Source organism: Plectropomus leopardus, chromosome 21 (assembly GCF_026936395.1).
Source record: "Plectropomus leopardus strain MGB_pleo_1.0 chromosome 21, ASM2693639v1, whole genome shotgun sequence".
NCBI classification, from domain to species: Eukaryota; Metazoa; Chordata; class Actinopteri; order Perciformes; family Serranidae; genus Plectropomus; species Plectropomus leopardus.
Genome location: NC_142196.1, coordinates 4140005 through 4164461, shown reverse-complemented (window position 1 = coordinate 4164461; position 24457 = coordinate 4140005). Strand labels below are relative to the sequence as shown.

Genomic DNA, 24457 nt, shown 5'->3' with positions numbered 1-24457 from the left:
GTAGCCCCTCTTACACAGAGATCACACTATAGAGCTGCTACAAAGTGGACAGTGGATTTTTGGGCACTGCAGTGACACAACCGTTTTGACGGGGCCACAGCAAAACGTATTTTAATCACCTAAAAAAATCAGTTGAAATTTACACTGTATTTGAATATTTCCAGAGCTGATCGATGTGGTGGGAGAGCATCAGCAACTCCACACATACTGACCCTCCAACCCTAGATACAGACACACACACACACACACACACACACACACAGAGGATATGCTATTTATAACGGCAGAGTGCACAGACATGCTTCCTCGGGTGGGCACATAATGTAAAGTTTTGACAAATTAATCAGCCAGATCTGCACTTACTGCCAGTCTGCTTTTTTTCGGCTATTTTTGTTACGGAGGGTGGACAGTTGGTTCTGTGGCTGTTGGCAGGTTTTCTACAGTCTCTTTAGGGCAGGAAAGGAGTATGACTGTAGAACAAGTATGGGGGAGAAAAATAAATAGTCTGGTGATATTTGCTTTAAATTTGAGACAGAGACATTTGCAATCACAAACTGACCATTTATTGCAAATGATGATGAAGATTTTTTGGAGGAGGCGCTTTAGGCTATTTAGAGGGGTTATAATGTGTGTCTTGTACACTTGTATGAATTTGATGGTAATTGTAAATGACCCTGCACTTGTTTAGTGCTTTTCTAGTTGTTTGACTGCTGGCTGAGGCTACCATACAAGCTGCCACTTCCTACTCATTTTTTAAATCACTCACACACACTCATAAAACGGTGGAACAGCAGTTGAGAGTGATTTGAGGTTCGGTATCTTGCCCTTGTGGAACCTCCAGCTTTCATATTAGTGGATGACCTGCTCCACCTATTGAGCCACAGCCTTGATTGGACGTCACCAAATTTGGGTGTTTTTTAGCCACAAAACCCGCTGTTTTTGTTACAGAGACACTGACAGCTTCTCCAGCCATGATTTTGCCACCGAACCCATATTTTTTTAACCCTTTAACACCTGGAATCGACTTTTCTTTCTTTCTTTTAGATGCTACACTCATGGTTACATTGTACATGTCCCCGGTTTAGCTCCTTGATTATCCAATCTCTCCACGAGATTGCTTTCTGTCTGTACAATCTCTGTCTATATTCCTGCTAGCACTGCACCAAATGGCCCATCAGTCTTGCTTTCCGTCTTACTCTTGCTTAACAAGCCCCTGACATACTTGAACCCCTAATTTGAGGCAGCAACTTACTCCCAACTCATAGTGAGCAATACACTCTGTTTCATTTGATCGTCTGTTATAAAATCTGGGCAGACACAGACTCTGTGTTGTATTGTTCTGCCTGCTGTCTTTGTCTTTTATTGACTTTTCCTTTAGGTCCCCTACCAGAGTTCATTCAAGTGCAGTGTGTTGTAAGGACGTCACTGTGTACCTTTAACAATATGTGGCAGGGTGAAGTAGCAAATTAAGCTGCTTACAGGACAGCGTTAGATGGGTCTCTGTGCACTTGTGTATTTTCTCTTGTTCTAGGCATCCACAAATTTATGTCATCTTGTCATTTATTGGGCCGTGGTGGGCGTCTCGGCTGTGTAATTATGAGGTCTGCTGCTCTTATGGGTTTATGTGCGTAGCGCCGTGGGACACTTCAAAAGGAAACAGGCGCAGTGGAGAGCTAATTCAGTTGTTTCCTCACTGCCAACATGTTGGTGGGATCTTATAATCTCTGTGTCTGCAGTGAGCTCAAACACAAAGAAAGTGCTTTAAACCTCATGGTGTCATACTTGAAGCCTTGCAGAGCACTGAACCAAGACTATAGTTAGAACACGAATCCAGGTCAAGAGGAAGACCAGGTTCAACAAGAGCAGGTCCAAAGGGGTGAAGGCCAAGTCAAGGACCAGTCATCTTCAATTACCTCACACGATTGTTTTACATTAACCAATTAAAAGACATTTTAGGAGCATCCACACAGACATATTGAGAATTCACAGAACTGCCTTTATATGGGTTATTTTAAACATTTGTGTTTTTTAAGTGGGCCATGTGGAGAAAACATGTCTGACATAATGTCTTAAACATCTGGGGCTCTATTTTCTGAACCGAGCACAGATCACAGTCCTGCCCAGTGTGTTGGGGGATTGCTTGTCCAACCTGCACTTGGGGTACAGAGTGGGATCACAAACAACAAGTCTGTTCTCATTCCCCACTTTTTAAATATTGCCGCTTTGATGGTGATTTTGGTGTAAGATCGCAATGCCAAAAGTCACCTTTCGCATTCCCATGAAACGCCACTGGATGACATTAGGTGAGAAAGTGGCCAGACAGGACTAGTCATGGTGTTATTATATGCCCGGAAGCCATCCGGATGGCACCTGCCACATCTGCATGAAATACAGCAGAATGCTGTCAGGTTAAAAAATGATAACGATGTAATATAAGGAGCATCTATAGGGTTGGTGTAGGCTGTAGATGAACAAAAAAACCTGGGCTTTGATTCAGGAGTCCAGTGCTGGCTTCCCCTCCAAATGTTATGTTTGTTATTCAACACCTTACCATGAGCCTCCTTCCCCTAATCCTAACCATCAGTACCAGCATGTCAGTTTGTTGACGTTCCAATGATCCGAAGTTGTAGCCTCAAACCAATAGTCAAGAAGTATATGTGGAGGGGACGTGGATTGTTGCCGATTTTAATCAGCAGATATTTTTTGATACTGGTCATGAAAAGCACAAGTTGCCTGACACAAAAGATGGTGGCTGGCGGTGAGTTGGGAAACAAGGAAAATGTGGGATTTCTAGTCTGAGGGTCTTAGACTTGCAATGTTAAGTGTCCTCTTTCAAAGCTCCCTTTAACCTATAAATTATTTTTTTTTGTAGTTTTGCTTTGAAAACTGCTCAAATACATTAATCATTACTCTGCATATTATAATAGGAGAGTATTGGTTGTCATGTTTCATCAGGTGAAATGAGTGGAGGAATCCTGACAGGAGTACTAACCATCCAATGAATATATCTGCAAGCAAAGAAAGGAGATTTTTTTTTTTCAGAAGAGCTCTCTGTTTTATGTTTTTTTTAAAAAATTAAAGGCATTTTCAGATGAATATTCCATAAATTACACTCTTTCGAGTGTTAAATTTTACTTGTACAATTTTCTTTTTGTTAAGAAAATGTTTGAAACATTGCCGTTATTGCACAATGGAGATAGAGACTGAAACTGCAAAGAAGGCCCTAAACTGGAAATGAACTGGGAATGTTAGGGATGTTAGGGTTGGATTATATGTGCTCTACAAGTTCTGTATATATGACATTGAGAACATTATTAAAGCAGCAAACCACTATATGCTATGTTAACTTTTAACACTCCCTGTGTGTGTGTGTGTGTGTGTGTGTGTGTGTGTGTGTGTGTGTGTGTGTGTTGAAGTCTGAGCTTTTCTGTTTCTTGTTGTGGTATATCATATATTTTGGTCTCATTAAATACAAATTATCGATATTGGCCCTGAAAACCCAATATGGGTCGACCCCTTGTACACAGGCTTTGTCCTCGCCGCAGCGGCTGCAGGTTCGATTCCAAACTCTTCCCTTTTCTGCATGTCATCCCCTTCCTCTACCCCTTTCATGCTTATAGCTGTCTTATCTAAGAAAGGCAAAGAGCCACCCCAAAAAATCTTTAAAAAAAAATGGTTGCTAAAAACTACAGTGACCAGCTGAAGAAGTGTGTATGTTGAGACAGTTCAACATAAAGTTCGATATATTCTGTAATGCGAAATTTAACAGAATCTCCCACATTTGCATGATAAGCAGACGTGTCAGAGCTCTGCAGGGAATATAATGTAATTTAACAAATGAATGGTTTGCAGTACCAGAATATATTTTACAGCTCGTTCCACACTGTTCATTGGAAGTGTCAGTGCATCACCACAGCACACACTGGAACATGTTCCATACCACTTGTGTGGTAATACATTCAACAAAGACAGTAAAACAGTATGGAGAGGTCTGAGAGGCAAACCGAGCAGTGGATTTTTGTGTCTAGCTGATGGTTAAAACTTTATTTGCGTGTTGTGTTGTGGCTTGAAACATGTTTGTTTGCTGCTGTTCATTTTCGTTTTAACGGGCTCCCGCCTCGCTGCGAGATCTCTGACCACGGGACTCGCCTGGTGTTCATGCGTCACTATCACTGGCACAGATAAAACAGCACGCCATATCCTAAACTGACCTTCCATGCAAGCAACACATGTGAAAGACTTGTGTGTGACTTACATGCAAGGAGAAACTTTCACAGGCAAACATGCGAAAATGGCAAACTTTGTAATGCAGTGAATGAATTGAAACCGCTGAAGCTCCACTGCACAGGTCAAGCTTTGCATAGTGTACTCCAACCACTATTGTTAATCCTAATGCTGCATTCGCACTGTGAGTGACCCAGCAACAGGCTACAATTCAAGCTACAAAGGACGCCCGACATGTGCCGTTGCTGACGGGTGTGATGTGCTACTAACAAAAGCTGAGCTGTCCTCAATTTTTGAAGTGCCCCAATGACTTGAAGCATAAGCCAATCATAAGGTGTGTTTTTTAAACGTATAGTTCAACCAAAAATGAAAATTCAGTCATCATCTACTCACCCTCATGCTGATGGAAAGTCACGTGAAGTTTTACAGACCACAAAACACTGCGTATCACAGAGAAACAGCGTTGCACTCAGCTCCTAAACAAGAGAAGCAAATAGAGAAAGAAATCTAAAATTTAAAAAATATACACGAAAAACCACATGCCTTTGCTTTACAGGACTGCTTATCTTTATATGTACAGGTGTAGGTAAACCATATTTTACATGTGTATTCTTTTAACGTTATCCTCTATTCAGTTATGTCATCTTTTACAGGAAAACATGAACAAGCGATAATGATCAGATTCTGTACAACTAATGATATTCAGTGGATTTTATTGATTAGGAAGGTGAAAGGTATTAACATGTGTGTGTGTGTTGTGTCCACAGGGACAGATGGGAGTCATTGGGCCGCCTGGTGCTGCTGGAGCTCAAGGTCCCCTGGTGAGTTATTAATGACCATATGCATTAAAGAACGCTGTATGATCAGGTTATGATACAATGTAAACCTGTGATATTAGTCAAGTGTCAAATGAAGAGTTGTTATTTGATTTTGTAATTCAGAGTGATTACATATGCAGGAATTGTAAGTCAGACAACTGACTGATTGACCAATTAATACAGGTTATTAGAGCATAATTCCCAGAGTGCTCAGTGTTACAGCTGCTTATGAATGCAGAGACTCCACACAAAATATAAATCCTGTTAACTCAGCATTCTGTGGATATAACAAGCAGCTCATTTTTAAATGGCCCCATAAAGATTTGAAGGAAAGAGTAATCAGGACATAAACATGAGAGCTTGGATTCACTGGTGCTTTTACACACTGCTGTGTGCTAGTAAACTCACCGCCCACACACACACATCAATGCACACACACTGCAAGTACACACACTAGGACACACAGAATGGGCAAAGCTGCCCTAAGCCTTTGTATCCTGCACACGGGCAATGAGCAGTCAGGCTCGATTAACTGCTGAAAGAAACGAATTAATCTGGCAACATTTTCTATCTGTCAAACAGAGTTGCAGTCCAAGCTTTCTAAGTTGGTATTGACTAGATCCAAACTGGAAGCGGGTTATTGTGCCAAGACAAAGCAACCACAAAAAAATCTATTAAAACTTTGAAACCTGAGCGAATCAGTATTCGTTTTTTTTTAAACACGGGAAGAAGGCAGTGAGCACCTTAACAAAAAAAATGTCCAAAAATTGGTAAAAGGTAAGAAGACAATTACCTGAAAACTGGTAAAAGAAAAAAGAGAAGTAGAAAAACAATAATGAGGAAATGACCAGAAAAAAAGGTGCATAAAATTAATAATTTTTTTTCCCTGGATTTTTTTGGGCTAATTTTTTAACTTTAAAATTTTTATTTATTCATTTTCTAAAATTTGAGATATGTCAAATATGTCCAAGTCGGTTATATGATTTTTTAAAAATAAAAACATGAAGGAACTGCTTGGACGCAGGTATTTTTTAATAACTGTGCAGCTATATAATACAGAAAAACAAAGGGATCTGATCGGGACTCTGTATCCACAGATGTTCAATTTTAAATGAGTTGGATCAGGATTAGGGGCAAAAAATGTGATCAGGACATCCCTGATCCTAACAGTTAAAGGCCACTGGAAACACCATCACATTAAAGGGACTGTACAACCATTTTAAAGTCCAAGTCAATTTAAAATGTCACAATTGCTTAATGTTATGGCATGTTTATGCACTTAAAACATTCACATTTTTACACCCTGTGTCTGTAAGTGTCAGACTGCTTAACTCATCACTGTCCCGCCCCACGACCATGCACTCACACTTAATAGCAGGCAGTGTGTAAAGCAAAACACACAGATATGCATAAACATGTACACACATAAAACACGCACACAAGTTTGCTTTTCCTGTGTCTTGTATTTATACAGCCTTCAGTACTATCCTGACACCCAGTATGTCTGGATGCAGGTTACACACGCTGTCAAAATACAGTGACACCGATGTTTACATGTGCAGACTGTTCTCCACAGTAGCAGACAGCGTTGCGTGCAAAGCGGCTCCCCACTGCATCCCAAAACCAAACCCTCCCTTCCTAATCAGGCTGATGTTTACATGGAACTCTGGGAAACAAAAACTGCGAATGCAGGTTTTATGACTGTAAATAGTTTTACTATACTTCATTGTCTCTCTTGTTATTGCCTTGTAACAGAGGCTGCATTTAACTGTCTGCATGTTCATTTCAGGGGGGTTGATTATCACACAAACACAAACAGGAAAACAGTGCTTACATGAATGGAGTCACACATACATTACTGAATGAAGAAGGATGAGAAAAACTAGAAATATCTGAGCAAATGTAAATATAGGATGCTCTGAGCAGGCATTATACCGATTAAAAACATGTTTTTTTAACTTTTAGAAACAAAGCTAGTGGCTTTGTAGCTTAACCTGGTAGACAGATCTTTTTTGTTCAATCATACCAAACTTGTGTAAGCAAAATGAGGTATTTTACATTCTACACTGTGAAATCTAACAAGTTGATTTCACATGAAAAACATCAAGGAAACCAATATAAAGTTAACTTTTTTTCCATGTAAAGTTAACATAATTTAAACGTCATAATGTATGGTATTGTTTTGTTCAGTATCCTATCGTATTGTAAGTATGGTATCGCACACTACTGTATTGTATTCTACCCTGCGCAACATTCACTGTACTCAGGACTCATCAACTCATGTGACTAACGTCAACCACAGTCTTTTTTTTCGAACTCTGACCAGGTAGTTTTTGTTGCCTAAACCCAGCCGCAGGCCCCTTCCTAATCACATTAGTCTTTTCATGTGACTTATGGAAAAGGCTGCCCTCTGCATCATCGTCAAAATGTGACGTGTAGGGATGAGATCATGTCATTTTCTGTCTCTGTCAGTTGTACTGATACAAACACAATTCTTAAATGTGCTGTTTAAACCTATTATCATGTTAGTGACCGAGCTAGCTCGCTGCGTAGGTAGTGTCTACTACCTAACTTTGAGCATTTTTTTAAGATGTTAGGAGGACTTTTATAGTGGCTGTCCGAACCAGCTTGTTTCCTGTTCAATAACCGACACTACAACAACCTTACCCTTATCTACCAGTGTTGTGCCAAATTGGTCATCATTTGAATATCAAACTGAAGAGGCATTTAAGCAACAAAGGAACAGAAACTTCTAGTGTTTGTGAGACCATAAAAATATTGCTCTACATGCCTTGGGATTGTCGATTGTTTTAGACTTAGAAGAGTTGGCATTATTGCTCTTGCGATATTTTCTGATGAAATTAGTCCGTAACTGATTCACAGCTTTTGTTCAGTCCAAAATAAAATGCTATTTTCTCGTCTCCCTGCCTCATCTGGCCTCTCGGTTCGTCTGTCGTCCCACCCTTCCCTGTCCTGCCCTCTGCTCACCTCAGGGTGAAGGTGTGACGGTGTTTTAATAACCGCCATCTGCTAAAGACGTGTATCCTCATCCATCCACTGACTTGCGGGTATGCTGATGAGAGATGGATGAGTAAGACAAATGCTACGATGCAGGGCCCGCTTCACTCTAATGTGTTTTGTGAATTAGCCTACTTGTTATCATTCTGATCGCTGCACGTTTCTATTATCACCTGGAGACTTTCTCAGTGGTACAAAAAACGCCGCAGAGCTTAAAAAAGTGTAAACAATTTAGTTTTATCATAGTGAATTCACACTTACATCTCACATTACGATCTAACAGACCATTTGGATTAAATTAGAATTGTCTATTTGGCTGTTCTGACATTAAAGGGATAGTTCACCCAAAGACAAAAATTCAGTCTTTATCTCCTCACCCTCATTCCGATGGAAAATCGGGTGAAGGTTTATAGTCCACAAAACACTACTGGAGTTTCACGGGGAAAAAGGAGTTGACCTCATCTCCCAAACAATTGAAGCACATGGTGACCAGGACTCAAACTTTAAAAAACTACATAATAAAGCCACAAAATGTCTCCATACTATTTGTCCAAAGTAATCCAAGTGTCCTAAAGCCCCAATGTGGCAAGTTGTTTTGAAAAATGACACAGGTGTCTTGTTTTTTGCCTTGTTGGAGCCTGTATCTCCTAGTTCAGGAGCCACATTCACGAATGTGAGAGCTCATAGTAACTGCACTGAGAGAGAGAGAGAGACTTATGGAGTTAGCAGCAAGCAACAAGTCCCTTTGTTGGATTTAAAATGACTGTGTGTGGGGGAGCATTCTGGGTAGAATGTAAAAACTGGTGTGCAGATACCACGAGCTCTCGCTGGTCTAGAGTGCACATGCATGAACCCAGCTCCCTAACTAGGATCTACAGGCTACAATAATTGGCTAAAAACATGACGCCTTGGCACATCCTGGCTTCAGGACATTTGGATTGCTTAACTCAAGCAGTAGAAGACATTTTGTAGTTTTATTATGTATTTATTTTACGTTTGAATCTTGGTTACCATTTGCTTTAATTGTTTGGGAAAAGAGTGCAACGCCTTTTCTCTGTGAAACTCCAGACTATATTTTTGGGCGACCTATCCCTTTAAAATTTGACTTATACTGACATGTCTTACAAAGAAATAGAGTTGGTGAGGAAAGCAGAGAGTACACAGGAAGTCTTTATGATGTTTGCAGAGAAAAAGCCCTGATGTTGTTACTAAAGTAAAGCCACCATGTCAGACACCCACTGACATCCGGATCTATCAAACTTATTTAAGCCCAACAGATTACACTTAGTTTACTTTATCACACACACACACACACACACACACACACACACACACACACACACACACACACACACACACACACACACACACACACACACAGCGAGCGTATCTGTAGTGGGATCATCAGTGCAGGTTCAGCACTTTGATCCTTCAGTATGATCCGTTTCTATTTGCATGACAGGTAGGGAGTCTTCAACAAAGCCACTTTCCAAAAGACTTTAACTTTCCCCAGATCACTGTCTTCTATCTGTGAGACGACGCATTACGTGACAGGACATAATATAATGTAACCCCTATTTATATTAACTTTACTTATATCAGTACCATCTCCTGAGTTTGCAAGACAGTTTCCAAATGGTGAGGATTAACTTGTCAAGACACAAAAACAGTAACAGAAACTCTCTCACACCGGTGCACATAATTAGATATATTTTCATCAGTCTGTTTGAGGGGGGTTTTTGGACATTTGGGAAACACCAAAACCTAAAAAAATGATGTCTATATATTGCAAAAAAAAGGGTTTTTTTGTATTAATAAAAAGCACATGCAATTCAGAGTGAAAGATTTGTCTTTGATTTAAAATAAACAGGTTTAACGTGCATACATTAGTTCAGCAGAAAATATGAACACTAGTACTGCAATAGACTGTCACAAAGTGGTGTTCAAAAGTGAACCTTTAAAGTGTTTTACTTGTCATCTTTTACCATTTTTTGCAGGATATTTTTAGCCAAGTTGTTCATTTCACTGTGCTTTAGTCTCATGTTTTTGAATTAATTTTCTCAGGTTTCAGAAATTAAATGCTTAAGAAATGCATCTGAATGCAGCATAAGAAAAAAAAGTCATTTCAGGTTTTAAAGGGTTTAACTGACTTATAAAAAAATCCAACATACACCTTGCAGTACCCCCATATGAGCAATGCTGGGCTACACGCTGGTAACTGCAGAGTGATGGACCTTAGACTGACATTACTTAGTTTTCTGGCCAGCACAACAAGTTCTACACACATGAACGTATCTCCTCTTTAAGTTGATGTGCCAAATGTGCTAATTAAACAGCTGCTTCTTTACATATTCAGCAGACACAGCTACATTACTGATTATTAGTACTCATGTTTACAACCAGCTAGCATATACTAAGGCCAACAGGTCCACCTGGCTTTTAAATGGCCAAATGCTCCATTATTTCACTTGCTTGTCTCTCACTGTTTTTCATGCTGTTGGATAGATCTTGTAAATGAAATTTAGAGACTTTTCATTGAAAACAGCTGCATCTGGAAATTAGTGCGATGAAACAATGACAGCTTATTCTTCCCTCCAGAAACAGCAGCTAACAAATCAATCTCCATTCAGGGTCCACTAAACTTGCATGTTTTAAAGCTTTCAACAACATCATACAATCTTGTCAAAAGTCAACCTTGAGGTGAGATTGTTTTGTCCTCTGCTGTTTCAGAGGTAAAGATTAAACTGTCAGGCTCAATTTTAAGGCCGACATTCTTGAAAGAGCTCAGAATAAGATAAAGTCTAAACATCTAAAGTGCAGTGAAACTAAAGGCACATTTTCACATTTGTGGACAATAAAGTTTTCATAAAGCACTCATGAGTTTATACGTATAGTGCAGTTTTCAACTGATTTGAAGTTATTTCAATTATTTCAAATACATACAATAAACAGAGTCAGTAACCTGTCTAATCCAAAATGATCCCAACTGCAGTTAAAGTATAACCCCCAAAACAACCCAGATAATGTCCAAATTGGCCAAGCAGTTGCTGAAATACTGTCATTATATGCCATTATGCAACATTTATGCAAATTATGTAAATTATACAAATTGCCCAACATATGAAAGTTAGCATCCAGCAGATTCTTAATGCTGGGGACCCATGTTATACATTTATGACATAAAACTTTAGGGTACTCAACATTTCCAGGTTCATAATGGGGCTCTACAGGCTGGCAAACAGACTATTAGCCACTGACGATGAAGACTGTAACCAGAGTATCAGTGATGGGACTTATAGCTGATTTATAGTTATACGTGCACTCTGCAGAACCAATGCCTCAGCCTTTGGCAGTGGTCTTGTGCAATGTTGTGTCTCTTTGCTAGACACATTTGCTCCATAAATACAATGAGCTAATGTTATTAACATATGCCTAAGATACTTTACACTGCATGAATCACCTTAGCAGCTTGCTGGGGTGTCTTCTACTCATTAGAACCAGAAAAACATAAAACAAAGCTAATGTTGCAAAATTTGGCTCCTTTATAACTCACAAAGTTCACCAACAAGGCACGTCTTATACTTGACAAATTTTCCCGACATATACAACATGATATATTTTGGAAGCTTTATTGTCTTTGCAATTTATCTGTGAAATAGCAGTAAATAAGAGCTTGGTTTCCACTGAGGGAAATGGTTTTCACTTTGTAAAAATAAACAGGAGGTCTGCATTGTTGCAATGTGGAGTTACATTTCTGGGGAGGTGCACGTCAGGCTATGGCGTAGGGTAGGTGTGGCTTTCGCTGTAAACCCATGAACACACGGTCACAGAGACCACTGGATGTTTAAATGTTCAATCAGTTTGGTACTTGGATGACAAACACTGCATATTATGGGGTTTTAGAGAATCTTACAGTAGATTTAAGAGTTAATTATAAATATAAAATACATAAACTTGGTTGAAAAGAACTTGGTTGAAAAGTTAACATCACACGAACTTGTCACTGTGTCATCTACAGGGTGTCCAGGGACCTCCTGGTGAAGCCGGCCCTATGGGACCTCAGGTAAAATGTGACCATAAAGTTACTTGAGAATCATTAAATTAAAGTAATTCCTATCAGTTGCTTATTTTCTGTGTTCTTTTTAGGGAGCAGCAGGCTTGCCTGGACCACAAGGACCACCTGGAGCAAACGGAACACTGGTTGGTATAACATTGTCGTTTTTTTCAGTTTACATTAATGTGTTAAAATATTTTTGTTTGAGCAAACATACAGCTGCAGGGGTTCACGTCCCTCGTGGCTGTAGTGCCAACAGTGTCAGGTAAACTTTGGGAGACAGCATGTACCTGTCCAACACATTAAGGCCTCCGTTTGCATCAGACAAATTGCTTTTTTGATCATTTAACAGCATCTGAAACCCTCTATCTGATTGAGGACTTAGTAACTTTTGTAACCTTCTGAAACAGACAATAACATCCACTTAACGCAGCGATATGCAGGTGTGCACAGGTAGGAAATGCAGGCATGGTTTCAAATTCTATTTCAGCCCCTTATCTTTAGATTTTTTTCCCACACAGATAATTCAGAAAGTGCCATTACTTCTATTTACAAATTATTTTTAAATAATTTTCATTTCAAAACAGTGGTTTGAAACATAAACAATCTTAGTATGCATTTATCCTTCATACCAACAGGCCTGACAACGCATATCACATGACCATTTATGTGCACTGGGACTTCAAGCTGGTTTAAATGGTCATCTCTGTGTCTACTCTGTGGTTAATTGCCTCAGTAAAGAAAATACTAAGCAGATAGTGTCAAGTAAGACCAGAGATTTATTTGCTTGGTCTCACAATGAGGTGAAACTGAGGGTAACACATGAAGATAAGGTGGTCAAGGCAGCAGGAAAGAGACTGGGAGTCATTACAAAGCAAATGTGATGACATATTCAAGCTGTTACAAACAGAAGCATTATCCATTGCCAGAGGGGGAAAGCAGTACTCCACATCTTCATATCTACGCTTCCAGACTAAAACAACCCTGCAGCTTTTTAAACTAAAACAGGGTCAGCAGCATTTTCAGAGGTCTCAGTTTTAGTTTCTGAACGCACCCTACTATAAGGAGCATTGAGGGATTTTAGTTTGGCATGTAAAATTAGTATCAAATGACACCTGACTTAGAATTTTGATTAGATTAGATTGTCTTTATCCATATTAGGTGATATGGATTGGAGATAACCACGCCCAAATAAACCCAGCTTCAGGAAACTATGAAAACCCTAAAATGACAATATTTCAATTAGATTGAGGCTAATGTCTGATCATTTTTGATGCTTTTATTATGCATGTAAGACCCTAAATTACATACATTTTTTTTTTGTGATTTGGGTTCCCACAGGCTTTAAAATGAAAATGTGTTAGGGTGGATGTCTAAGACTAAAAAGACATGCACAAGACAGAATTCTTTAAGAGACAGTGAGAAGACAGTGATGCCAGCCTCATCTTCACCATTCAAAACAGCTATAAACACTCTTGCCCTTAGTCAGTCGTCCTATAATCTAGTTTGTTGACAACATATTGAGGCCTTTACTCCTGCACGGAGCAGCTCTTTGCTGCAATGTGAAAAGCAGCAGCTGGCAATATGAAGGAAGCACATGTCTCTCAGTACCTTTCCCAGCCAACAGTAGAGTTACCGGCGACAAGTACTACAGTACATAGGGAATTCAACAGTCCAAACCGGGAGTAAACAGGGAAAAAAATCCCCTGCCTGTGAATAATTAAAGGCTGCTGATTAGTGTCCCAATTGGGAGTGGTGGATGGTCATATTTGACCTTGTCCAAGAAACCAACAAGAGGCCCACAGTCAGCCCACATAACTTGCCACTAGCGATCATGATACTGATTCCCCTCCCAGTCTTACTCAGCCCACATAAAATCCCCAAGAGATCCACACATTTACAGCATATCCCAAATGGCTACCTGTATAATGAGTGAGTAGCAGGGTCCACCTGCTTTCACAGTTGTCTCAGAGTGATGCAGTCTTATCTCCAAGACTACAATTCACATCATCTTCTCTGCAGTGGGCTCCTAATGAGATCATTAATTTAGCCCAGGCACCGTATGTGTCCATTTGATTTACTTAGCCGTGCCATTAAGGCGGTGAGTGGCTGTTAATTTAGAACCAGAGTCAGATGACTGTGTGCGCTTTTACGGCTGTACACACAGTCAGGGCACCCCCTCTGGTAAACAAGATTACACACGGCCGGATGCAATCAAAGCAGAGCATTGTGAATATACACAGCTCTGTGGCATCAGAGGAGGGGATGTTTACAGCTCTGCTGCCCTCTGCTGGGGAACGTCACACAGTACAGGGAGATGGGAGGGAAGAGTCGCATAACATCTGCATCATGGAAACCAGTATAGATTCATTGATAAATGGTCATGAATCAACACATAAATCAGACAATTATTTAGTAAATCATCACTATGAAATTTTAACCCTTTGAAACCTGAAGCAACAATACTTTCTTGTGCAGCTTTTAGATGCCTTTTACAAGTCTTAAAATCTTTGAATCCTGAGCACACTGGTGCAATTTCTTTCAAAAACATGGGGGAAAAGGCAATTGGCAACTTGGAAATAACTTTTCCACAAATTGCAAGAAATCTGTAGATTTAGAAAATTGTTTTTTTAAAAAGCTAAGAAAAAACATCTGGTGAAAAAGGACAAAAAGCTAAGGAAAAATAAGATTTATAATTATCAGAATTACATATTTAAAAAGATAATACAGAATCATCACAGTTTTAAGCAAGTTTTCCAGTTCATTTACTTGTTTGTTCTTTGTTTCATAAAAAAAAAAATGTATGTGTGTTTTTTAATTTATTTTTGAACCAATTTTATGGTAATTTTTTGTACTTAAAAAAATCATTTTTTAAAAAAACCTTCAATCATTTTCTGTTCTGTTGCTCATTGCCTTCCTTACATGTTTTTTTTTTTTTTTTTTTTTTTTTTTTTTTTTTTACAGAATTTAGGCAAAATTGCTCAGATTACAGTTTCAGGGTTAAAAGGCTGAATTCAAATTCATTCCATTTTAATTTGGTCTTTTTTTAGACTGCATTTGGCTAATACTTTCTCTGTGGCACATAAAGCCTTGATAAAATAAAACAAAACAAACAAACAAAAACAGCTTGAGGCTGGTGTCACCTTCCCACAACCACAAGCTTGGTCTTTTCATCTTCATCCCCCTCTTTCTACCCGTCAGTAGAACAGAGCACTATGACGTTATGCCTGCAGTGGCTCTCTGACTTATCTGACACACACACAGAGTCAGGAGGAGGAAGTAGGATGAGCCGTCCCTTGTATCTAGGCAACCACATATAATAACTATACATAGATGTCAAACTAATTGTCAGTTGACCGGGCCAACACCAATCAAACTTGGCATTTTGAGTGCACCTCTTCCCGATATGGATCCTTTTTAATTAATAAACATTAAATGGTATGTTTCTTATTGCTTCAAATTGTAGATTTTACTTTCCTATATCTTCACAGTCACTGTGACTCTGTGGTTAACTTAACATTGGATTTTGTCAACACCTAATACTTTTACAAACTGAAAGGGTTTAAAATGTTCAGATAAAAAAATGTCGACAAGAATCATTCAAGCCCCGAAGCTTCGTAACCTTAAATTTCCAAATTGTGAATCTTAGCCCTAAGTACAAACAACAACAAAGCTAACTAACTGTCCTAAAGAAAAGGGTACAGTCCTCAACCTACATCCATAACAACACAGGAAACACAGATAAAACCAGCAGCTCTCCCATACAGAGCTCCCTGGCAGGAAGCTTCAGAGTCACGGTTTAGGGTGTTTCCACATACAGTGTAGTCCTCTTTAAATTTAACTCAGTCCTCTTAAAATGTATCAAAGAAGAGTTTTCCTGACATTTAAAGGAGCTTTTTATATGATTCTCTGTCCATATGATGTATTTTTAAGGATTCTTAATCTAAAGTGGATTTTTAAAAAACTCTTCTTTCACCCCTTAAAATCAAAAAGGCCTCAAGATCCCCTGAGAAGCTTTGGCCACCCGGTGGGGTCAGAACTCCCAGGTTGGGAACCGGTGAACTAAAGTGTGTAATGACAGTGAATATTTATAACTGAATTGAGTGGGAGTAATAAGATACTTTACAAAGTTACAAAATATATAAAGTAAGGCCATAGACAAATGTTGAGGTCAGAACAACAAGCCGACTGGCGTGAGTGAGTCAAGCTATGGAGAGAGTAAATGAAATGCAAAAAATAAAAGAACCGCCTACACATTCCTTGTCAGCTACAACAGCACCAGAGACTGTTGTGTATAAAATATAATTTATCTTCCAAGTCCAAGCCAACAAGAAGTTTCCTCTGAAGAAAACTCTTGACAGGATCCCCAAACTGTTAGTGTGTCATGACAGGGAGAGCTCTGTGATTAAAAAGGTGTGGAAGAAGTAAATGTGATAAACCATGACTGGCAAAGCCTCTCATGCACCCACCTATATAATTCATTCTTTCTTTTCCCATCCTCTACCCAAAAGCGCTTCCAATGCGTGATTGTGATCAGGCCAGGCACCTAGGTTCACATTAACGGAGCCCACAGTGTTCTGAGGACACGCAAGAGACAGCACTGCTTTGCCACTGTTTCTTTAACCATAATACCTGAATGTAAGGGGACAAAAAGTTTTGTTGTTTCAAACAATATTGTGCCAATGTTCAACAGTGCTCAACGGTGTTTGACATCTCTGAAGTTAGAAACTGAAGATGAAAAAAAAATGCCCTGCTGCCTTCAGATGGTTGTAAAGAGAGCCACCAGAGGGAGGGAACGGCCTCCAGTATAATACCGAGGCCCACCGGAGAACACGAGTGTCAATCAATAATGGGTACTACTTGATCTGATGTTGTCAGCTTAAATCAGTCACTACAGTTGTCAAGATGCCATTTAGGCATATCAGCATGGCCGTCCTGATCTCTGATTACCATGAGAAGCAGAGGGGTGGACTCGACTCACATGACTGGGACTTGATTCAGCCTGAAGTCACAAACTTGATGACTTTAGACGTAACATGATCACAACAAAAAATACTTGCAACTCTTTTACTGAGAGAGGCCAAACAGAGTATCATTGTGCATATGATACAATAAAAGATGCATCATCATCATCATCATCATCATCATCAACAACAACTTGACTTGGCCTGTAACACCAATGACTTGTGACTTTAAGTGGACTTGAGCCTTTTGACTTGAAAACCTTCCACCCAAAAAATTTTTTTAATAAGTGTGCCATGAATCAATTAATATCCCTTCATAAAATGGTATTCATTTATTGAACCAATCCAAAAGCATTAAATTGTAAAAGAAAACCATGATATTGTGTTACAGAGCCCTATTTGGAAACATTTCATTTCAGTTCAAAAGCCATGCTATGGCCAACAACGACAACGACAACGACAACGACAAAAAGATTGGCAGTATGCAAAACTTGTGTCTTAAATATTTCAGACAGACATACCACACCTTCTAATTCTGTAAGAAATTTGAGGTTACACAAAGAGAACAGTAGTTTCAGGCTAATATAAAACATTATTGTTAATATAGTTCATATTACTAGCTGAATGTTAGTTAAGCATTACAGAGCTACGGATTTGCGGTCACAAATCACTTAATTTCCCTTCATTTCCCAGAGGTCAATACTTAAATTCCCAGCTCTAATTTGTTTGAACCAATCAACAACATCAAGTTGCAAAAAAATATATATCAATACATATATATCAAAGAGTATTTACTATGCCTCCAAAAACTATACAGTTGTCAACAACAAAAGATAAACAAATTGAAGTACGTCAAATGTGCATCTTGAAACTTGAAACTTCTAATTTCATTTGAAAAAATGCAATACATCAAAGATAATATTAACAAAGTTAATGAGCTAATGCTTACCCATGGTTAGCTTAACAGCTAAATATATTTTTAACAAACTTGCTTTAACAAATAAATAGAAATTTTCAAAAGCTTCCATTATGTTTGTTCATCTAACATATATATATATATATATATATATATACACACTTGAAAGTCAGAGTTTAAGACTTGACTTGGGACCTGGGTGCAAGTACTTGGGACGTACTTGGAACTTGCAAAACAATAAATTGGTCCCACCTTTGATTATAAGGGGCCCAATGAGAGAAAACATTCTTTATTTGATAACCGGTTATTGTCTTATTATTTCAAGATAAAAAAGCTTGTTTCTTGACACAAAAAATTAACACGAAAATAATGGCATCTAAAAATGTATTGCACGCCATTTAATTCTCATCTCCCGTAGCACTACATAACGTCATAGTAACATAGTAACATTTTCTTTTATCAAATTAGAGTTGAGATAGATTGGTATTCATGTTAAGAGAACTATAGGTCCTGAATCAACAAATATACCTTTTTTGCAGTAATATTACACTTATGATGAGTATTCATAGTTTTATGCTTTGGACTTTTTTTGTTCTTTTTTTCCCTCACAGGCGATCAGATTATTGGACAGTTTTGGACAGTCGGTTTATTTGTGTGTGTTTCTCTCGTTGAGGCATGTGGGAAGATAGAGCTGGGCTCTTGATACAGCACAATGCTTTGTTGAATATGCAAACTGGTGTGTGTTTGCATGCGCAAAGTGTGCAAGAGCTGACGTGCGTGAGTTTGTCTGTGAATGTGTGTGTGTGAGTGGACCTGAGCCATCTCATTTCTCCCTCAGTGCCTCCTGACTAAGCCGTCACGCACTCTGTCACATTCAGCCCAAAGCACTGTGCCTGTCTCTTTCATCTCATTCTCTCTCTCTTCCTCTCACTCCCTTCCTCTCTTGTCCCCTCCCTCCCTCCCCTTTTCCTTCTCTCCCTCCCCAATATCCTTCTCCGTCCAGGGAATCCAAGGGCCCCGGGGGCCGCCCGGAGAGATCGGCCGAGATGGTCCCAAGGTCTGTGCGTTGAACGTTATAATTAGTTATTATGCTAATGGCCTGCTGCTCCCCAGCCACTCGGCTATTCTGAGCCTGTTCTAATGCTGTACCCTCCCTCCCTGTTCTCTTGATGTTCCCGTGGAGAAAAAGGCATTTTGCTGAGAGGGAGGCAACTTGTTTGGAATCAAATTGTAGGTGTTTCTGAATATGTTATAAATGCTGTTCTACCAAGGACGGTTCATATTTGGACTGTATTTCTCTCCTTGAAAGAACAAGTTTATGTTTCAATCTCTCAGACATTTCTGCAAATAGAAGTTGCACCATGTTTTATTAATTTGGTGGTCAGGGTTAAGTAAGGATGAGTGGTTAAATAAAAGGGAAAAAAGTTTAGAACTAATTCCTAAAATGAGGATAATAGGTCTAGAAATATTTTTTTCTATATATATATATATTTTTTTTTTAATTCTAAGATGTATCTATTTATTTATTTTTTTTTAGAATTTTAGAATTTTTCATAATAAAATATTAAAATATTTGTTGAAAAAGAGAGACAGTTTAATAACTAGGCAACTGGCAAGGTTAGGTTAGGGGACATATGTAAATATGGGGGGGTTATATTCAATTCCTAAAGTAAAGTAAGGATTATGGATCTAGAATTTCTTTTTTGTATGATTCCAAGACCTATTTTCTTTTTTTACAAAGAAAAATATGGAAATATATTGAAAATGTATTGTAAAGCATGTAAATTAAGTAATTTTTCTCCATCAAATTCCTAAAAGTGAGGCTTATAGGTCTAGAAATATTTTTCTACACAGTTTTTTAAATATGTACATTAAAGACATTTGTTTTATCCAATTACTAAAGTGAGTATTATAGGTCTAGATTTTTTTCTCTATTTTTTCCTTACATATTAAAAGGTTAATCCAGTGATTTGTTATTACACTTTGGTAAAGTTAGGGGATTTGCAAGAGGCAAATTTAAAGAATGGTCAAAAAGAAAGATATCCTAACCTTTAGCTCCAAAAACCTGCAAATACGCCAAGTAAACTCTCACTGGACTGGAGCGCTCCTTTTTGCAAAGACTAGCACATGGGACATTTTCATATTTCCCTGACCTTGAAATGCACATTTCCTGTCCCTTTGGTATTTGTGTACTCAGCGCAGTATGCACGACACCCAAATGAAAGGAGAGTGGGGGATGATGGGAGTTTCATGCATATGAAGGTGAACATGACAGTGTGCTGAGAACGAAGACCTGCAGAGTGGCACCTGATAATTTGGTGATAGGATCAGTCAGTAAGCACACATAAACAGATAAACACACAACACTTCTAATTATACAAACCCTAACACCTGTACGGGAACTTCCCTATCAGCTGATTAAATCTCCACTGAAGTCTGAAGGCTGTGTTCCACCTGCAGCAGATAATTACAGACGGAACACACAACATATGACGAGAACAGCACTGAAACACACCGTGATTCACCGTGGTGTTACCTTAATTAATCATGCATAACCAACACCAGACTGCTGCAAAATAACCACAATCCACTGCAGTTCTGCACCCACCAGACTCAGGCCTAGTCCACATGTACACTGGTATTTTTAAAAATGCATATTTTCCAGGCTGTCAAGAGACGTCAAGCGCATGGCAAAGCAACAGGTGGCGATATAAACTCTATTGTAAGGCCACGCTGGCCAATCAGAAGCCTTAAGTCATTACTGGAAAATGCAAAACAACAACAAGAACGATGGCACATCAGAGGGGAGACACACCAGAAGCAACTTGGCTGCATGACAGTGAAAACCCTGTTTTGATAATTATATCGACCCTTTAGTAGCTTTTATTACATTTTCAATGTTTTTATCCGTCACAAAGATGAGGGCATAGAAATACATCTGTTGCACTCAAACTTCCCTGCTTGCATTTCAGAATGAAAGTCCTTTGACAACATTTCTGTCAACAGAATCCCATCAGTTGTTGACACGGGGCACTTTATCGTGAAACATTTGCAGGGCTGTGTTGTCAAGAATGCAGGAGCTTGCACTGCTTCTTAAATGAGTGGAATATGTGCTTATAAATGTGGACATACAGAACTCATAGCAGCAGGCAGCCCTGCAGAGTAGCCACAGCAACAACGCTGCCATGCTGATCACCATTAGCTTGCAACATGTTGCAGTTTGGTGAGGTTGCCGTCATGCGTTGCTCATGCATGCATTGTGCTGCAAGGCGGAGATAACGATGCATACCCTGACGTCAAGCAAAGGAGGCAAGCCAAAAAAACACTGGTTTACCTGTCTACACATAAGCACTGAAAACTGAGTTTCTCAATATCTCCACCCTGGCAGGAGTTTTTACCATGTCCATTTTCAGTGGCCTGTCTGGATGACAGGCCAAAACACACAGAAAAAGCTATGTTTCTAAAAATAGCCATGTAAGTGTGGACAAGGTCGCACGAGTTGGTATGGCCCTAGTTTACCTGGGTCTTCCTTAGACAGTGAAAAGTCAAGTCACACGGTTGTGTTTCACTTTTTCTACATGACCACAAAGATCAGAATATAGGGATCGACAGTTACTCAAGTACTGTGCATAAGTACGATTTTCAGATACTTGTACTTTATGCTACTTTATACCTTCCTCCAATGCACTCCAATAGGAAATCATTTAGTTTTTAAGCAAAAAATGTATCTCGCAGCTACTAGTAACTTTGCAGTTTACATTCAAAGTAGACAGTATAAGGAGCTTATAAAATATGATGTACTATTACAAGTAAATCTATCCGTTTGGCATATAAGACTGTATAATCAGCTAATTTTTCAATCTCTAACAGTACAAATTTAATAACTAGGGCTGGACCGAAAGATTCGGATATTCGAGGACAAATGCCATTTCAGTGTTTGTGACAGGAATGATCATTTTATCCAACAGTTATTAACGGGTTTACTGACTGAGTCACACCATTTCAAACATTTTCAAATATGCCTCAGTCACTTCTACAAACATCCGGAATTCAATAAATTCCTGGAGATAATATGAAAAAATGAAATGACTTTTACCAAAATAGTAAACATAAATGAATAATTCATACATTTCTCTGACAAAATCTCTATTTCTCACCCTTTCCTCCCAATATTTCTCAATAGCAGACTCAAAAAATACTAACTGAACCTCCATGGTACCACACAGACTCCCGTGCGAGTGAAAGACAAAAGTTGCAGGCCTGAATGTCGCTCGTGAAATGCCACCGATAAGATCCATGGAAGTATAATAGGGAAGTCGATAAAATCCCTTTCCTCAGCAGAGCAAGACAACACATAAAGTTCAACTCAGTTTGGTGTCAGTCTAGGTGAAACAGCCCGTGGTCCAAATGACTGGAAAGCAGCGCAGCGTCCCATACACAGTCCTTTCCGGTCAGCAATGGCGTCCTCTCCACTAGTGACTCGCCTACGTTAGCACACTCGCACACAACTTATGACTTAAACAATTAAAACGAAGCAACAAATATGCATTATTGTTTACAGCTACAATCTCCGACTGTTTACTCAAACTTTAACCAAACTATCAATTTCTATTTCTTCGATATTTCTCCTGCTCCTAATTTATGTCTCTCCTCCGACATGACCCCTCCTGCTGCTCATTTGCGTCTCTCCTGAGTACCGCCTTGTCCCCGCCCTCTCCCGTTCGTTTCCTCACTTACAGCCAATGACTGCAGGTGGCTTGACTGATACCGGCATAAACAATCAAATAAAGAAACTAAAGTTAAAGGTACAGTCAGTGTTTCTTCTTTTTTTTTTAATAAGTTCAACCAACAATTTGCATACAATAATGTCTAGTACTATTTACTTTAACCACTCATTTAACTATTTACATCCTAAATTTATGAGTAAATTTCCATAATCTCTCCTTTAAACCTTTTTTTTGTCTCTTTACTAAACTCAATTACGTTCCGTTGAATTTCCTTAAAAGTGAAGTGTGTCGGGTCAGCTTCCAGGTTACCTGCTAGAGTGTGCGCCCCGTATGCAGAGTCCTTTGCAGCGGCCCAGGTTCGATTTCCCTTTGCTGCATGTCATTCCCCCTCTCTCACCCACATTTCCTGTCCTTCTACAGCTGTCCTACCAATAAAGGCAAAAATCCCCCAAAAATAGCATTAAAAAAAAGTGAAGTGCGTAAAACCGAGGGGGATTTAGTGGCGTCTAGTGGTGAATTATAGATTGAAAGCAGCTAAAACTTGTCCTGGCTAGAATTCCACCAGTGCTGATCATGCAGGAGGTTTTTGTCAGGAGTCGAATTAACCACAAAGGCATTTTCCTCTCCAAAACAAACAACAACAACAACAACAACATGTAGCTTTTTAGCACAAAAAGCAATGTACGCAGCATGAAGCAATGACACAAAACTAAGCATAACATGCAGACATGCCTACTACAGGCTCACAGAACAACTAGTGTGTGCATAATTTAGTTACAAAATAAGAATGTGTAATACACTCAGAAAACATGACATAACTCCACCCCACCACTGTGCTGTCAGTAGTGCATTATTTGCTCTGCTACAAATGCACCTCAGAACCTCTCTGTCTGAATCCACACAGCAGCGGTATCGTTTCTTGCATTCAGAAAAGCCATCTCTTTTCTGAATTCGTTAAGCCGTTTTCCTGAAACGCCCCTGTCATACCTTGTGCGATGGACACAGCTGTAAGAGACCAGTGACATACCTCGTGCGATGGGCACAGCTGTAAGAGACCAGTGACGTGACTGGCTGAGAGGGTAATGATTAATCACCACATACTGTGATTTATATTCCACTTCACGGCCTCTTTGTGCATGCTGGTCTGCACTCTGCGTAGCGTGCAGCTACTCTGATGTACTCTCGCTGACCTGTGTGCTGGTCTTTGTGACGGTTAAAATAGAGCCCTGAGATTTGTTAAGGATTGGATTTAGAAACTGGTGTAATCAACAGAAAGCCCTCAGAAGCATTGTCAGTCAAATGTCGTGTGTGTGTATGTGTGTGTGTGTTTTTTAGGGGAAGTGTGGAGATCCAGGGCTCGCCGGTCCTCATGGTCCACCAGGCCAGAAGGTGAGTGGAGCAGCAGATTATCAACCACATTTTTCCTTCAGCTTTCCAGAACCGCCTCCTCCTTTTCCTACACCTCTTTCATTTGTCTGTCTTTCTTTCTGCCTCTGTGATGAATATTTCATTTAATCTTACATTAGTTAATTAGAGGCATTTACAACGTACCTAGTGTTGCAAGACTAATGTTTTTTGACCCAAGTGTGTGTCAAGAGTGAAGACAAACAGCAGTTAGCCCGGCTAAGAGGAAAATCCATCTACAGACGCTTCTAAAGATCACTAATTAACACATATTTCATTTATTTAATCCGTAAACAAACTCAATTTGCGGTTTTGGGGGTTGAGTTATGTGT

The 24457-nt window shown here is 39.3% G+C and overlaps 1 protein-coding gene and 1 long non-coding RNA gene across 2 annotated transcripts in view; one reads left to right on the top strand and one right to left on the bottom strand.

Annotated features, from left to right (window-relative positions):
• LOC148185981 (uncharacterized) overlaps nucleotides 1-24457 on the bottom strand; it is a 209893-nt gene that overhangs the window by 42042 nt on the left and 143394 nt on the right. The window contains exon 4 of the long non-coding RNA XR_015775399.1: nucleotides 4618-4700. This is a non-coding gene — a long non-coding RNA (uncharacterized LOC148185981). The remainder of the gene's footprint in view (nucleotides 1-4617; nucleotides 4701-24457) is intronic.
• The window catches only part of LOC121960882 (uncharacterized), an 80796-nt gene that overhangs the window by 27323 nt on the left and 29016 nt on the right, over nucleotides 1-24457 (top strand). The window contains exons 18-22 of the mRNA XM_042510768.2: nucleotides 4992-5045; nucleotides 12079-12123; nucleotides 12207-12260; nucleotides 18998-19051; nucleotides 24057-24110. Of these exons, the coding sequence (XP_042366702.2) occupies nucleotides 4992-5045; nucleotides 12079-12123; nucleotides 12207-12260; nucleotides 18998-19051; nucleotides 24057-24110 (261 nt within the window). The remainder of the gene's footprint in view (nucleotides 1-4991; nucleotides 5046-12078; nucleotides 12124-12206; nucleotides 12261-18997; nucleotides 19052-24056; nucleotides 24111-24457) is intronic.